The sequence below is a fragment of the Carassius auratus genome, chromosome 17 (genome assembly GCF_003368295.1).
Source record: "Carassius auratus strain Wakin chromosome 17, ASM336829v1, whole genome shotgun sequence".
Taxonomy (NCBI): Eukaryota; Metazoa; Chordata; class Actinopteri; order Cypriniformes; family Cyprinidae; genus Carassius; species Carassius auratus.
In genome coordinates, this window is record NC_039259.1 from 25,584,045 (window position 1) to 25,602,254 (window position 18,210).

General features: G+C 34.2%; 2 protein-coding genes across 2 annotated transcripts in view; one reads left to right on the forward strand and one right to left on the reverse strand.

Annotated features, from left to right (window-relative positions):
• The window catches only part of LOC113116908 (abscission/NoCut checkpoint regulator-like), a 7,082-nt gene extending 1,088 nt beyond the window's left edge, over positions 1-5,994 (forward strand). Inside the window, exons 3-6 of the mRNA XM_026285208.1 lie at positions 428-527; positions 2,203-2,307; positions 2,415-2,602; positions 5,712-5,994. Coding sequence (XP_026140993.1) covers positions 428-527; positions 2,203-2,307; positions 2,415-2,602; positions 5,712-5,793 — 475 coding nt within the window. The 3' untranslated portion in view covers positions 5,794-5,994. The remainder of the gene's footprint in view (positions 1-427; positions 528-2,202; positions 2,308-2,414; positions 2,603-5,711) is intronic.
• Positions 5,995-8,021: 2,027 nt separating this feature from the next.
• On the reverse strand, positions 8,022-16,114 carry ppp1r14d (protein phosphatase 1 regulatory inhibitor subunit 14D). The gene is made up of 4 exons (XM_026286646.1): positions 15,670-16,114; positions 9,453-9,533; positions 9,323-9,355; positions 8,022-8,469 (listed from the first exon to the last, which is right to left on the reverse strand). The coding sequence occupies exons 1-4, from the start codon at positions 15,850-15,852 to the stop codon at positions 8,401-8,403; spliced, it is 366 nt and encodes a 121-aa protein (XP_026142431.1). The 5' UTR covers positions 15,853-16,114; the 3' UTR covers positions 8,022-8,400.
• Between the last annotated feature and the right edge of the window lie 2,096 nt (positions 16,115-18,210).

Consider the following 18,210-nt stretch of genomic DNA (forward strand, 5'->3'; position numbering starts at 1 on the left):
CTCTTGGTTCATGGTTCTAAATTAATTTTGATAAACAAGTCGCACCTGACTATAAGTCGCAGGACCAGTCAAACTATGAAAAAAAGTGTGACTTATAGTCCGGAAAATACGTTATATATAATGGAAGAAAATCATAGATGAAGTGTTCACAAAAATCACATGCACTATAAAAATAAATGGCCTCAATTATAATTAATGCCGACTTTAAAAGAAAGTCTAAAAGTGATCATTTTATTAATGCATTTTTTCTTTTATATTCTCTTCACGATAAAAATCTCATACGTTCTCGAATTTCGACTTTACATTTTTTGATGAAGCATCGAGGTTGCATTACTGGAGAGAGCAGGTTTTATCCAATGAATTTCCATTGTATTAATGGAAGTTCAATGCATTGTGAATGATGTGTTTAAATAGCTGTGTAATACAGCCGTGTTTCTGTGTTTGTTCAGTCGGACTGTTCAGATTTCCAGCATCCTGACAGTGACGAGGAGACGGAGGAAGATGCCATCCGCAGAGTGATGAAGCAGGTCTGGGATACTAATAATATCAAAACAAGATTCCTACTAGAAATCAGAGAAGACCGTGTTTGCACTCAAAGTTTAATCACTTTTTTCGTGCAGCAAGTCATTGCAGAGTCAGTCTGAAGTTTGCATGCATGCACTGAACTCAAGTTATTCATTTATTCAATTTTTCTTAATGTCCATACAAAGAAGCAGCTCAAATTTAAGAGTTTTCATTCGTCAAGTTTTCATCACGACATCATTCCCAAACTTCGGACAGTTATGTGTATTCTAACATATTTCACGTTAAAACATCTACATTGTGAACTAATAAGTCATAATTATGAGATAACAAGTCATAGTTATGGGATAATTGAAGTCATAACTATGAGATAGAAAGTTTGATTTAAGATATGCTTAGTCCTATTATAGACAAAATTATGATTCTAAGTCAACAGAGATAAATAGGCATAATTATTACATAAAAGTAAAATAAATATGAGATGGAAAGTCGAAATTATGACACAAAGTCAACTATGAGATGAACAGTTATAATGAAAAAAGTACAAATTATAACGCACTAAGTCAAAAAATGAGATAAATAGTCATAATTATTGACATAGAAATAAAAAATGACATACAAAGTCATAATTATAACATAAAATATGATTGTCATAATTATGAGGTACACTGTCAAAATTATGAAATACTAATATTTATTTTAAAGTGAAACAAAAGTCATAATTGCACAAACTATCGACTATGAGATAAATGGCAATAATGATGACAAAGTTAAACAAAATGAAATTCTAAGTCATATGAGATCAATTATGATATAAACTTAAAATTATAGTTTAATTCTAAGTCAACTGTGAGACAAATAGTCTTTTAATTGGGACATAACAATAAAAAAGCATGACATATAACAGCTCAAAATTATGAAATACTAAGTCATAACTATGAGACAGAAAGTTAGTTTTAAGATATGCTTAGTCCTATCATAGTCAAAATTATAATTCTAAGTCAACATAAAAGTAAAATATGACTGAATTCATAACGATGAGATGGAAAGTCAAAATTATGATCTACAAAGTCAACTATGAGATAAACAGTCATATTGAAAAAAAGTTACAATTGAATGAAAATTATAACACATTAAGTCATAACAATGAGACATATAGTCATAATTATTGACATCAAAATAAAAATGACATACAAAGTCATAATTATAATATATAATTATATTTCATTATTATGAGGTTAAAGGTCAAAATTATGAAACACTAATATCTGTTTTAAAAGTAAAAAAGAAAAGTCATTATTACAAAAAAATGAAATCTACAGAGTCAACTATGAGATAAATATTAATAATGATGACAAAGTTAAACAAAATGACTTTGTAAGTCATAACTATGATATAAATAAAAAATTATGATTTAATTCTAAGTCAACTTCTAAGTCAAAGTCTTTTAATTAGGACATAACAATAAAAAAAGCTTGACATATAACAGCTCAAAATTATTAAAAACTAAGTCATTATTATGACCTGAAAAGTCATGTTTATAACACAAGTCAGAAATATGAGATAGATAGTCGTAATTATGACAAAAAGTCGAAAATGCTAAATCAGGAAATGAAAAGCTGCTGCACTTCTCATAACCACCAGCAGAGGTCAGTGTGTGTTTGATTGTCACTCGTTCAGTTATCAGAGGAAGCAGCTCTAGATGAAGCCAGCGGCTACAACATCCCACCAGAGACCAGCGGCCCGATGAACAGAGAGCAGGACACGTCCAGCAGGAACACAGCGGTAACAGCCCTACACACGCGTGTGCATCACACCAACACATGCTAAAGACAGACAGAGAGTCTAGTCTGTCTTCTGAATGGTGCATTATTTCTCCGTTTGTGTTGAAGCTCTCAGCGCCGCGCTCGAAATCAAAGCCAGCAGCTGCGGTCTCACAGATCCGCCGCTTAGACGATGGAGACCGTGATGAGGATGATGATGATGATGAAGAGCTGGCGTGGTGCTGCATCTGTAATCAGGACGCTGTCATACGCTGCCACACGTGCGAGCGGGATCTGTTCTGCGCTCGCTGCTTCAGGTGACGTTCGGCTCAGTTCTCGTGCTGTTTTCAGTAGTGTGTACTAAGATGAGCATCAGTAGGACTAGTACTCATACTCAGGAGTCCTCTAGCGCTGTAAGAAATATATTCTAGCATATGATTCCTTACATTTGCAATGCTTTGCTCGTAAGAAAGAAAGCCAAGCTTTGGGAAATCATAATTGTAAGTCAAATTTCTTAAATCATAATTATGAGAAAAAGTCAGTCGTTGTTATAACATCAAATGTTTACGTCATAATTATGATTATAAACTCAAAAATTGTGATTTCTAATTATTGTCATTGGTATGATATACACAACTGTGAAATGCTTGACACAAGTCTATTATGAGATAATGAAGAGTCATAACTATCATATAAAAAGATTAATAAAAGTTGAAAAGTCATAATTTTGACATAAATCATAATTATGATATAGTTAGTCATAACTATGTGATATAATTTGGAGATTGATATACTAAGCCATAACTATGAGATAAAAAGACGTAATTATAAAAAAAAAGTCATATTTATGACATGACCGTTTGAAAAGTCATAAATATGACTTAAAATAATTGTTATAAGATATTCAGTCATAAGATATGAGATAAAATCATTATCGAAAAAGTCAAAAACTCGTAATTATGACGTGAAAGGTTGAAAAGATTTAATTATGACCATGTCAAAACCATGATATGCTAAGTTATAATTGACAAAATCAATCATAATTTAGGAAATCTTATTTCTATTTTGAGAAAAGCTTATAAAAGTTGAAAAGTCATAATTATGTAATAAAAACAAATAAATAATTATGATATAGTTAATCATAACTATGTGATTTAATGTCAAAATTGATACACTAAGCCATAACTATGGGATAAAAAGACGTAATTAACAAAAAAAAGTAAAAAAAAAAATCATAATTATGACTTTAGAAATTATTATTATGATATAATTAGTCATAAAGTATTCGTCAAAGTTGTTATTAAAAAAGTCAAAATATCATAATTATGACATTAAATGTTGAAAAGACATAATTATGACAGTGAAACCATGATATACTACGTTATAATAATGAGAAAAAAAGTCAAAGTTATGACAAAAGGTCGATATTATAGAAATAATAATTAATAACTGTGAGATAAAAACACATAATTATGGGATTAAAAATTGACGTCATAATTATAATATAAAAAATCAAAATTATGATGTACTAATTATTTTCATTTGTATGATTTACACAACTATTAAATATAAAGTTGACAGGAAGTCTTACTAATTGACAAGTCTGTTTTGAGAAAAAATCTAAATTATCAAATAATAAGCTTATAAAAGTTGAAAAGTCATAACTATGACATGAAAAACAGAATTATGATATAGTTAGTCAAAACTGTGATAATGGGCCCTATTTAAACGATCTGAAACGCAAGTGTCAAAGCGCGAAGCGCAAGTAACTTTGTGGGCGGGTCTCGGCGCTGTTGCTATTTTCCCGGCTGGATAAATGGCTCTTGCGCCCGGCGCAAATCTAAAATGGGTTGGTCTGAAGTAGCTTCATTATTCATAGGTGTGGTTTGGGCGTAACGTGAAATAAACCAATCAGAGCGTCATCCAACATTCCCTTTAAAAGCAGGTGCGCAAGTTCCATTATGGATTGCTATTATTATGGCGTATTTACCAGGCGCACGCCAGGAGCGGTTCACAGCCGAGGAGACTGATGTTCTTGTAAGAGCACTGAAAGACAGAGAAGTTGTGTTATATGGGGATGGGAGAAACCCACCCAAAATAGCGTCGGTTAAACAGGCGTGGGAGGAAATAGCCACAATTGTTTCATCGATTTTTTTCCTGGTTCTTGACGGACAAACATATTTGTCAGATGTCCTTACATAGCCTATATGTCTTGCCACTATTGGGCAAACAGGTCTGATCCTTAATTACTACAATTAGCCTGAATAATTTGTAAGCTAGATTTATGCCTATTTTTTCACATCTTCGTGGCACACCACAATGATTTCCGTCATCTCATGTGTTAATATTTTTTTTTAGTGTAACAGTTTATGATTTGCAAAAATAACTGTTGCATCTGTGTAGATTACATGAGCAAAGTGTATGCGCGTTGTGCACGCTATACATTATGGTCAAGCATGCGCCCTTAAAATAGCATAATGAACAACGCGCAACGCGCCACTGACTTTAGACTAGGTTTTTTCTGGTCAGTGGCGCAATTGTTTAATGGAACAGCAAAATAGCACCAGGGATTGTTTGCGCCGGAACACGCCTCCTTTTTTGCGCTGAACCGCCCAGGGAGCGCAAGTTCATTCACTAGTTTAGCGACGTGCTTCTGTGGAGGGAAAAGCGCGCTTTGCGCGGGTGCAAAATAGGAATGACACATGCGTCGGTGTACAAAGTCAATTGCGCTGGGTGCAAGATAGGGCCCATAATGTTGAAATTGATATATTAAGCCATAACTATGAGATAAAAAGTCTTAATTATCAAAAAAGTAATATTTATGTATTATTACTTTAAAAATAATTATAATATAGTTATTCATAAAATATTAAATAAAAATGTGTTATCAAAAGTCATAATTATGACATAATTATGAAAGTCAAAACAAGTTATAATTATGAGATAAAAAGTCATAATTACCAAATAAGTTGAAAAGTCATAAATATGACAACAAATTATTATGATATATTATTATTATTATTATTGTTGTGATATAGTTAGTCAAAGAATGAGACAAAGTTGTTATCAAAAAAGTAAAAAACTCATAATTATGACATGAAATGTTGAAAAGTCATAATTATGAAAGTCAAAACAAGTTATAATTATGAGATAAAAAGTCATAATTACCAAATAAGACCTTAACATGAAATAAAACATGAAATTATGACTTAAATGCTCATATAATGTTTGGTAAATCATAATTATGATGTATTATGACTTACTGTCTCATATTGTACTGTGAAATATGATTTACCAAAGCATGTTATTTTTATTCTAAACGGTTATGGCACATCTTCCCCAGTCAGATTTATTATATTTCATCTGAATCTCAGTTCTCTGAGTGAAATGAGCAGCGTGTGAAAGTTGTCTTTCATTCTTCCACAGAGAAGGCCACGACAAATACGACAGAAAAGAGCATCGCACTTCCTCTTACACAGCTCCTAAGAAAGACAAGAAGAACGCCTGAAGCCTCCACCATCATTTCACTTCAGAAAATAAGAAAAGAATCATAAAATCTCCTCAATGTTTCTGCAAACACAGCGGCCTTAGACTCGAGATGCTTCAAAGCTTTTGTTAAACTCTTGAGAAATGATTGCTTCGGTAAGATCTTTGTGAAACGACTGTCTGTAAATAAATATAAAACCTCAATAAAACGCTGGAGAACTAGTGATGGTTTTGTGTTCTGCATCCCCCTCACTCTCGTTCATGTTTGCTGAACTGTAACCTCTGATTGCATCACAGTGCATGCATTCATATCATTGCGTTCAGGTTTTTTGAGGACTTCCTGTCTGTTTCCGTCTGTAGAGTCTGATCTTGTTTCTTTAGAAGCTGTTCTTGTGTTTGCTGCTGTTTCCATGTTGTGATGAGTAATTGAGAGGTGAGGATTGAGGATGAGAGGAAGTCATTTATGATGAAGACACAGGACTCCATTGTCTTGTACTTGCTGTGTTTCTGTGTGTGTGTGTGTGTGTGTGTGTGTGTGTGTGTGTGTGTGTAAGACGTGAGCTGTACACTGAGTTAATCAAAGCATATATCAGCATATCAGCTGCTTTACTGTATCATTATTTTATGACCTCGTTAACGTGTGTGTGTGTGTGTGTGTGTGTGTCCGTCTGTGTGTGTGTGCGCGTGTGTGTGTGTGTGTACAGTAAGCCAGTGTTTGTCCTTTAACCCACACACATTCTGTAATGACATCACACACCAAGATGTAGTCGTACCCTAAAAAGCCTCATCATGATTTTCATTTCATATGATTTTATTTTAATCATTACACCTGTATTTTATTTTACTTTTATTGTATTATACTTGTCCTTTATTTTATTTTCATTTAATTTAATGTTATTTAGAGAATTGCATCTTAATTTTATGTTGGATTTTATTTTATTTTACTTATAATTTAATGTTATTCACAGAAATAAATCTTAATATTATGTTAGATATTTTTACTTTTAACTTATTTTTAGCGTTACCTTTATTATTTCACTTTTATTTTGAGTATTATACTTGTATTTTATTTTTATTTTATAGTACTTTTTACTTTATTTACAGCTTTACACCTGTATTTTTTATTTTACTTTTATATTACTTTTAACTTATTTTTAGCATTACCGGTATTTTTTCTTTAACTTTTGTTTTGAGTATTATACTTGTATTTTATTTTATTTTTATTTTATATAACTTTTTATTTTCAGCTTTACAACTGTATTTTACTTTATATTATATTACTTTTAACTTATTTTTAGCATTACCTGTATTTTATTTTACTTTTATTTTGTATTATTTTTACTTTATTTAGAGCATGATACTTATATTTTATTTTGAACATTATTCCTTTAATGAATTTTTTTTTCTTCTTTATATATATATATCCTCAAGACTACGCAGTTCTGTATGTTAGTGCAAACACGTTCGTCACTGATTCACACCTTCAACAACATCATCATCTCAGTAAACAGCTGAGGGTTAATGACTAAACCCAGTAATGTGGCATAAAAGTTAACCTTCAACAACCATATTTTCTCTTTATTACCACAACATGCACTTTAGTGTTCTCCGGCCTTACTGTTGTTTACCTGCGTGTTTTCTTGTGTTTTATCGTTGACTGGAATCACGCACTGGAGTTTGTGTTTGTTAAACTGTTTAACACCATCTCCTTTTAAAACTCATTTCATTTAAAGGACTTTAAAAGCTTTAATCAAATGTAAATATACATTAGAAGAATATTGTGGGTTACAGATAGAATCTGTGACATGCTGTTGATCACTAAAGCCGGTTTATAAAAACAAACACATTATATTTATAATCAAAAGCATCAGAGGGTTTAAAAGCATTTGTATTTTTGCAAGTTCTTCAGTAAAATGTTTGTTATTTGAGCCATAAAGTGTTTAAATGGGCTAATTAGTGCCGATGGATGTGTTTGGAGTCATGCATTATGGATGTAAATCATCTAAATATCACCAAACATAAATATGCATGAGGTGAAATACAGGATAAATAAATGCAATACGGCAAATATTGATGCATTTCATGCTGAAATTCATGTTTTTGTTATGTTAGTGATAAAAGTGTTATGAAAGATGCATATTTTTCTATTTTCTCACGTAGAATATACTTCAGAGACGGTATTAATTGTCATGCATTAAATATCTCCATTTTAAACCTGAAATCAAACAACGGCAGAATGTAAGAAAGATATCTTAGATTCTGAATTTATTAGCAAGAACTGTGTCTATGCTTTTCATCTAAAATCTTGAAAAGAAATTGTTTATTATTGCATACAACACTTGTCAGAACAAAATATATATGTATATAAATAGGGAACAGAATGTACATGTCACAATAAAACAAACAAAAAAAGCATCTGATTTGAGTAATAATATGCGATACATTTGATCTGTGATGCTGGAGAAACTGTACAGAATTATTAGTGGTCTAAAACTGTTTCTGGAAGATTCATTGTCCCATGTGTGCTCTACAGACAGGAGGGTGTGGGCGGGGCTTGTGGTTTCAGGGGCGGGGTTAAGGGCGGGGCCACGTGCTTCTCATTATCTTTAAAAATGCCTTTGATCTTACACTATTTCTTCAGAGATCCTGACATCTTCCTCAGCCCCTTTATCCTGTACAGCAGACCGTTGATAAAGTCCTGCGGTCAGAGAGATTTCAAGTGCTGTTAAAGTTTAAAAACAATGTGTTGCTTAATTTATTATCAAATACTAGCAGTTAAAACCATCTAGGGTGATGTAACTTCTTTCTAACTCTTTTATGTTACAAGGACAATTTGTAATCAAATGTATTTGGATTGCACAGTTTTAACACTAAAAAATAATTAACTGGTGTATATAATATTACATAATTATACATTTGTTTTTTTCTTGGGTGCTGAAATATTTTATATATGACTCATATATAAATATGAATCATATTAGATTATATTAAAACTGTGCAATCCAAATGGATTAAAAAAATTATATGAAAACCTAATACATAAATCATAAATTTGTATTATAAAATTAATAATTGTATTAAAAATGCCTAAATTGTATTATAATTTTTTTTTTTTTTTTTTTTTTTTTTTCAGTGCATCTGAATTTTAGGGAAATGAAATCATTATAATATGCATACAAAATAAATCAAGTAAATATTTACAAAAATTAATAAAGGTGACAAAACGCATATAACAAATTCAGTTCAGTGAAAAGAGAAAATAACAAAATTCCATTTTAAAATATTGATATATACATTAATACTTTGATACATTTCTAAATATATATATGATTGTAAGATAAAAAATGTGATGAAAGCTAAAATAAATAATACAAAACATATATATATATATATAAAAATTACATTTGGAAATTTGACCTGCCTTTAAAATTTATAAATCTTACGTTTGCACCTAAATATTTTTCAGTGCATCTGATTTTTAGGTCAGTTTTCTTCATAATCACTGTAACATGAAGCATGACTCATCTGTTAATAAGTTTGTGTTCCCTCACCTCCTTTGGCTTTCCACATTCTTGCAGAAGCTCCTGTTAAAACACAGAACAGCTGGTACAACATCTGCACATGTTTGGGATTATGTTCTAGATGCATGCAGTCACATGATTGAGATGAAGCTGAACATACGTGCAGTCGAGATCTCTGCTCTGTATCTGTCAGCTCCAGAAGCTCATCGATGTCGATCTCCAGCTCAGGAATCTCCTCGTCCTGCAGAAACAGGAAGTGACTCGTAACACAGACACTGTGCACTTCATAATGCAACCGCTCCTTTAATTGCAAACAACTCTATTAATAATCATGAAAGATATTGGTCCAGAGATATTGCTGATGCAATCAAACTGCAGTGTGTCTAACTGGGAAATGATGCTGGAAATGCAGTCAGGCTATTCAATACCAGAAGAAAATCGAATTATTTTCAAGATTTTAGGAGGCTGGATGCCATAAAGCTTTTTATTTTAAATCATAATGACCCCCAGAGTAACGCTACATTAATGACCACATTGAAATTGAAATTAAAACTGAAATAATATTAAAAAAAAATATGACTATGAAAAACTTAAAAACCTAAAATTAAAATGTTTCACGACAACTAAATGAAATAAAATAAGTTGAAGTATTATTACTAAAACTGAAACTGAAATATAAATAACTTAAAGCTAAATAGACAAATAAAAAAATGGCAAGCAAATAAAAAATTGACTAAAATTTTAACTTAACAAATCAATTCATCATTTAGAAATTTGTAATCCTGTTGAAATACTAAAATAAAAACAAATTAACTTCATAAAATAAATAAATACAATTCATAAAAGTACTAAAACATAAACTAAAATTAAAGTAAAACTTTCAATATATAAAAACTAAAAGCATTAATAAATCAATAAAGCTGATAGGAAATAGATATTTAATAAGAAAAACGTAAAAATACATGAAAATTTGTAATATTTCTGATGTCAAAGATACACATTGCAATACTTCTACTAAAACTAAAAGAAAAAGAAAAGAAAAAGTCTAAAAAATGAAAAAAAGTGCAGTGACGCATTGCTGCCACACACATATTTTTTCCTCACTGAAATATGTCATAATAACGAGATCTTTTCTCATTAAAATCACAACTTTTTCATAATAACGAGATGTTGTCTTATTAAAACGACTTATCTCGTTATTACGACATAACTGAAGGCGAAAAAAATATGTGTTGCAGCAATACATCACCGTACAAAAGCAAAAAACAAAATTACTAAAAATTCAAACTAAGATGAAATTTTAAAAAGCCATTAAAAAAATTACTCCATACTGAAATTCAAAATAAATAAATAAATAAGCTTTCTATATTTATAGAAGCATATCTATATTTAAATATGAAGACGCTAAGATAATGTGCATTAAGTTGCTGCCTTAAAATCTTTTAAGAAGGCTTAATTTCAATTCATTCCTTTAAAAAATCTTGTCTAGTTTAATCTCATATTGAAAAATGCATTTTGAATTACATTACTTAGAGTAAAAATAATGTTAAAGCATAAGTTGCCAAGATTTATTGATCATATAAATTTTAAGTGATGGTGACCATGTTGTCGACAAAAGTACTATCATAAAATAACAGCATTCTCAAAATATTTTCTAGTGTTCTTTTTTGCTTTTTGAACATTCTAAGAAATGTTTTGTAAGCTTTAGACAGCATTCTAATCACCACAAGAAAAATTTTACATTCTAAATTCTTTAATTTTAACATTCTTAGAATTTAAAAAAATAATTTTATATTTAAGGTAAAATGAAGTTAGTAGAATGTTGTAAGAAATGTTCTTGTAACTCTTAAATAAAGTTATAATCATGAAAAGAAAAAAAGATGTATAGATAGATAGATTTCAAAACAATGTTCCCCCAAAGTTCCCTTTAAGTCGGTCTCTCTTGACATCATGTCGGTAATGACAATGAATTGGGATCTCTCTTAGAGACACCGATCCACTTAGAGTGTAAACTATAAGGGGAATGCTGTCTCGAAGCAGAGGATGGCCCACTGGATTGTGCCCTGCCCATTCAGGTTGAGAGCTCACTCTACTAGAGGTATTGCATCCTCCTGGGCACTGGCTCACTGAAAGATATCCGTAGAGCTGCTGGCTGGACGACCCCCAACACATTCACTAGATTCCTTAGCCCTCGTGTGGAGCCAGTATCCTCCTGTGTTCTCACATGAAATGGGTAGAGGCCCCGGATTAGGGCTAAAACCGCTCCACAGTGTCCGTACTGTAGACCCTGTCGAGCTCCTCCAGCCCCTTTGCAGCCAGAACGTCTGCCGCCAGACCCTCTCTCGCTGAATCCTTGAGAAACGTTAATAGGCTGAGTCCCATATAAAGAGATAAATGTGGATCTCATATGTGTAAAGTCCACGGTTTAGGCTTTCTCGTTGCGAGCCCCAAGCCTATGCCGAAAAAAAGGCTCACACTGGACACTGGAAGGGGCAGCATCTATGGCATTTTGGTAGGGATCCCAATTAATCTGTCATTACTGACGTGACGTCTCTGTTCCCTCCTTCAGGTAACAAGGGTTACATAAGTAACATTTGTTACCAAGGATGACAGAATTTTTATTTTTGTGTGAACTATCCTTTAAAGTTGAGTATGTGTGTGTTTGTGTTGTCTCGCAGTGTTTGTGCTCCAAACCAAAAACGTGTTATTTTCAGTCAGGGTTGTGCAGAGTAACTGCAGGATCCAGTGAGGTCACGCATAAATTAGAGATGCTCATGAATAATGCAGCTGTTGACACAGGGGCCGGACTGTTACAGGCTTCCACGCGGAAGCGTCAGAGTGAAACCCTTCCGCCGGCCCATCAAATATTCATCATCATCGCCGAAACGCCGCTCCCAAACAACTTTAGAAAACCATGTGCAGTCTTCAGGCGCTTTAAAAGAGCCAGAAGCTAACCAGGAGCATATAATAGTCCAGTATAATATTATGAATACTACTATCTAAGGTAAGACACTACGGGTAAGAAATTAGAAATATGAGGTTATTTGGCTCTCCATAACACTTTCTTTCAGAAATAGTGAAATCTGTGTATGCTTAATTAGGTAACATCTCATTTGCATCTTTAAACATAACATAAAACAAACTTGTAATGCAAAAAAATGGTTTTCAACTCTTAATGTAATTAATCAACTGGAGAAGATTGGTGATGTCTATAGTACTTTAAAGATGCCTTAAGCATGTAACTTAATAGAGATCACATTAGTGAAACGCACAAGAGCACCACAGAAAACATGAAAGGGTGCTCTTTAAATAAATATGCTTTAACGTCTATTTAGGACACAACAGATGTCTTCCCCTCAAAGCATGCTCCATTTAAATCCACTTAAAAACTAGAAAACCAAGCAGTACTTGTGTGTTTATCAGGAATCATTCAGTTCTGTGTCATCTGACGGCTACAGAAGAGTAAACACACACACAGACTATCTTCAACACGTTCTCAGTCTCACACACACCATGATGAAAGATATGTGCACCGATAAATGCTAGAATCTCCCATGTGTCCCATGAGTGCTTGAGTTTAATAGTAACATCTATTAAATCAGACATTGACCATGACTGCGAGGGGAGCCGGATATTGCAAATGTGGAGGCAGAAATGATTTCCTCTGTTCTTGTAATCTATAACCTAACATTCGGTACACTTTCTTCTTTTCTAGTTCTGTCTGGTGAGGGGTTAAGTGACCTGTAGCTCGCTGTTTCGGAGGTGAGTTGTTGAAAGTAGAGCTAACTTAAAAAGGATGCTGATAAAAACTCTAAACAACTCAAAAACCTGAAACAGCAATTTTATTGAAATCTAAAGTTACAGTAAACAATAAAAAAGCTGAATAACCGGTGATGTGTTTCACATATATTCTAACATATGTTACTTTATTTACAGCTCTCTTTTGATGTTGAATTATATTCATTTAAGATTTAATTGCTCATGTTAAGAATTTGCTTCATTTGATTGGTTCACTTGCATGATTTTATATGATTATCTGACTTTGTCTTGTCTAGCAAGAGCGGAACGGCACATTATTTCTTTATTTTTATATTTTTTCATATTGTAAAGTAACTTTGAATCTGCATTATAAAAAAGCACTATATAAATAACAGTGATTTGACTTGATTACAAGTAATATACCAAATAAAGATAAAAATGCATTGGAAATCTTTCATTTCTGATACTGAAGCAATGAGAAATTAATACTTGTTCCTTGAATTATATTTATTTTTTCAGCTCATGCATTGCCTTGCATCATGCTCTATTCCTTGAGCTACTCTCTGTTATTTTCTGGTATAATGTAAGACAGCTTTACACCAGTGTACAGCTGTCACATGCAAGATATCATATCACAAAAGCCCATGGTGCAGTTCATCGTGTTATCAGGGTGGGTTAGGATGGTAACTGAAAAGCTGTAGTTTCAGCGATCACAGATTAACCCCTCAGTTACTCCAGAGAGTAAATGACTAATTATAGAGCATGGCGCTTGCAACACCAAGGTCATAAGTTCGATTTCCAGAGAATCTCATAGATGCAATGAAGGTAATTGTAAGTTTCTGGATAAAAGCATCTGCCAGATGCAATAATGTAAACAAGTCTTTTTGGACAAAGAAACCCGAAATCTCACTTTGCTACATTAGAAATTTTGTTTTTATTTTTGCGTTCCATGAAGTGTGGTTTTTAAGTCCACAGCAATAAAACTATATTATATATATATAATGCATGTGAAATAAAACAAAACTACTGAAATAAAGTATGATATGATGCTGATTGGAGTCACTTTCAGAACGTTTTTTCCAGCTGATGAACAATGCAAACTATGAAAGCCATTTAGAATCCATCTGAAAGAGCGTAATGGCACAGAAACATTATCGCAGGTCATCACAGTTATTATTCTTAGTCGTTGGGAGAGATTGGCATTAGAGCAGCTGTGAGTCAGCGGGCTGCGAGTTATAATCAGCATGTGGCCGTCTGTATCTCACACAGGAAAAACAGTTCAAACACCATCACCTTCTCTCCTCTAATGTCACTGTATCCTCAGCACATTGGAGTAAATGTCGTGCGATCACACACACATCCCATCATGCTGAACCAGCCAGATCTGTGATGTAACGCGGCAGATGCTGTGCATCACCAGATGTCCGTGACTCGCCATCACCAGCAATTCATGACGTCAGCTGAATGCTGATTACAGTCTGATCTGTGCACGCTTCACGAGCTGTCGTTCAGTCACACTCGTCCCTCAGTTCATTAAAATAACCAGTAATGCACTTGCATTGGACACTTGAGGTAATTGCTCCGAGCAAATTTGAGCATTTGAGTCAGATGACAGTTCTTGTGAATACATAGAGGTAAATCTGAATATATAGCTACAAGTCTAAATATATTAGTAAAGCATGTAGGCTACTTTAGATTAGTGATTACCACTTATAATAATTAATGTTGTACAATGTTGTGCTAACAGGCTATACGCATACTCTCTTAATACAAAAAAATCAATAAAAACATATATTTAGATCTAAATAATATATATTCAGATCTGCATATATATATATACAAACTCCAGAACTGACTCAAATGATTCACGAACCCGCTACGCTTCCTCAAACTGTTTAAAATGATCCGCGAAGCCGCTCCGAACTCCCGAACTGATTCAAATGATTCGCGATCCCCAAATTGACTCAAATGATTCGCAAACCCGCTACGAACTCCCGAACTGATTCAAATGATTCGCGATTCCCAAATTGACTCAAATGATTCCTAAACCCTCTACGAAATCCCGAACTGACTCAAATGATTCGCGAACCCGCTCCGAACTCCCGAACTGGTTCAAATGATTCACGCTCCATACTCCGAACTAGGAAGAATTAGGAAGAGTGCATTGTGAAGGGCGCTCTGAAAAGCGGCAGCGAAGGCAAAAGATTAAACCCTCTATTAAAACAGGTGTCCAAATGAATGTACCAGTACACTAAAAGCACGTTCTGAGCTATATTTGGAAGTGGCGGTACTGAGTACTGGTGCGTACCGGCCCACTTAAAGCAATGGTTGGTACCATAGTAAAATAATGTGTTTCAACAGACTTCCCTCGATCTGTTCCTCCTAGACAGCCTTGAGATTAAAAAGAGATATTTATCTCCAGCTTCTCAGATGTTTCTCCAGAAAAAAAGAGATCTCAACAGAGTTAAGAGGTCAGAGACCTCAATATGACCTCATTTCTCCACAAACTACCTGATCTGCTCCATATTCACTTCATGAGCACTTTTAAGAGAAGCAGTTATTCTTCTGATCGTGCTGTGATGAGTCTCGGAGCGTCTGTCTCTCTGGATCTGTCTTACCTCGCAGTCGTACAGCAGGTGCAGCTGACCGTCGATCCACTCCTCGATGTCCAGCCTCCTCTGGAGGTCTTTGCGGTTGTATTTGACCGTCAGTTTGCCCAGTTTGCGTTGGGCAGGCTCCTCCTCTTTGGTCTGAAACATCACTCTGGACTGGGTTCCTGGCTCCGACGCCATGCCTGCCATAACCTCACACCAGCGGGGAGAAGACCAAGAGACAGCAGCCTCTCTCTCTCTCTCTCTCTCTCTCTCTCTCTCTGTCTGTCTCACAGATTCAAACACAGGCTCCTTCAGTCACCGTCCTGCTGCTGTTCGCTCCTCGGTGTGTGTCTCTACACTACACTGTGTTTCTGACTCATGATGGTGGTGTTTCTATACGACAGCCTCCTTTAGTGCCTGTCTTCTGTCTGCGCTCTGCTAACACTGACTCCCTCCCCCTCTGTGTCTCTCTCTTTCTCTCTCTCTCTCTCTTTCCCTCCCTCTCGCTAACTCTCCCTCTCTCTGTCTCTCTATCTCTCTCTCTCTTACTCACTCACTCTCTGTCTGGTGTCTTCATGTGTGTTTTAAAGAAGAACATAGTCCAACTTAAGACTGATAACATGCCGTAGGATTGGGGTCAGAGGCCAAACACTTGCTTTAAAGCACTTGTTACTATTTTCCATATGCGTAATTAAATATGTCATATATATTTATTCATTAAAAAATGCTTTTATAAAAAAAAAAAAAAACATGTAACTTATTTCAATTATAATTAATAAAAAAAAAAAGAACTTAATCTATTTTCATTAAAACACAAAATCAAATCATTATCACAGTATGCTAGTGATACTTTTGTAAAGAAACTATGCTACTTGTTTACTTGTGCGAAACTCACCATCACAAATGTTATTGGGTGGTTGCTAGAGATTGGTATAAGGTTGTTATGATGTGTCCGTTGTTATGGTGTTCTGGGTGGTTGCTAGGGCTTGCTAAACTGTTGCTAGGGTGTTCTGGGTGGTTCTTAGGGAGTTACAAAGTTACTAAGACTAATATTAGCGTAGATGCCAATCTTCTAATGATGTAGCATGTACATCGGGTGTTATAGGAAGTGTTCCCAGTTCCGGTTTACCTAATTAATGCAGCCTAAAAATCCTTTAACGGATTTGGATATTAAAAGTATATTAGTATGTTATGTGTATGCCAGGTTAAAGAGATGGGTCTTTAATCTAGATTTAAACTGCAAGAGTGTGTCTGCCTCCCGAACAATGTTAGGTAGGTTATTGTTAGGTCTGGCGCCCGCAGTTGATTTTGATATTCTAGGTATTATCAAATTGCCTGAGTTTTGAGACTGCAGCCACATGGAGGATTATAATGCAACAAGAGCTCATTCAAATACTGAGGTGCGAAACCATGCAGGACTTTATAAGTAATGATCAATATTTAAAAATCTATACAATGTTTGATAGGGAGCCAGTGCAGTGTGGACAGGACCGGGCTAATATGGTCATACTTCCTGGTTCTAGTAAGAACTCTTGCTGCTGCATTTTGGACTAGCTGTAGTTTGTTTACCAAGCGTGCAGAACAACCACCCAATAAAGCATTACAATAGTCTAACCTTGAAGTCATAAATGCATGGATTAACATTTCTGCATTTGACATTGAGAGCATAGGCCATAATTTAGATATATTTTTGAGATGGAAAAATGCAGTTTTACAAATGCTAGAAACATGGTTTCTAAGGAAAGATTGCAATCAAATAACACACCTAGGTTCCTAATTTATGACGAAGAAATGACAGAGCAACCATCAAGACAGTGTTCCATGTTATTACTTGCAGAGTTTTTAGGTCCTAAAATTAAAACCTCTGTTTTTTTTGGAATTCAGCAGTAAGAAATTAATTGTCATCCAGTTTTTTAAATCGACTATGCAGTCAGTTTTTCAAATTGGTGTGTTTCGCCGGGCTGCGAAGAAATATAGAGCTGAGTATCATCAGCATAACAGTGAAAGATAACACCATGTTTCCTGATGATATCTCCCAAAGGTAACATGTAAAGCGTGAATAGTAGCGGCCCTAGTACTGAGCCCTGAGGTACTCCATACCGCACTTGTGATCGATATGATACATCTTCATTCACTGTCATATAAGTACAATTTAAACCATGCTAATTCACTTCCATTAATGCCAAGAAAGTGTTCTAGTCTATGCAGAAGAATGTTGTGGTCAATAGTGTCGAATGCAGCACTAAGATCCAATAAAACTAATAGAGAGATACAACCATGATCAGATGATAAGAGCAAATCATTTGTAACTCTAAGGAGAGCAGTCTTCTTAACAATGATTGGTATAACAATGTGGACAGAGTGAAAAGTTGATTGTTAGAGGGTTGCGAAACTGATTCTTGGGTGTTTTGGGTGGTTGCTAAGCTGTGGCTAGGGTGTTCTGAATGGTTGTCAAGGTATTCCTAAGTGGTTCTTACAGTTTGTTAGGAAATTGTGCACAGATGCTAGAGCACTGGGCTTAAAATTGCCACAGTGTTTTAAATGGCTGGTATTGTTTCAAGTTAT

What these genes read in the sequence shown, in the direction of transcription:
- ppp1r14d (XM_026286646.1), bottom strand. Translation starts at nt 15,852, where the DNA reads ATGGCAGGCATGGCGTCGGAGCCAGGAACCCAGTCCAGAGTGATGTTT. An exon ending in ACCTGCTGTACGACTGCGAG is followed by an intron (nt 9,534 to 15,669) that starts GTAAGACAGATC and finishes CTGTTTCTGCAG; the next exon opens with GACGAGGAGATTCCTGAGCT. An exon ending in AATGTGGAAAGCCAAAGGAG is followed by an intron (nt 8,470 to 9,322) that starts GTGAGGGAACAC and finishes CTCTGACCGCAG; the next exon opens with GACTTTATCAACGGTCTGCT.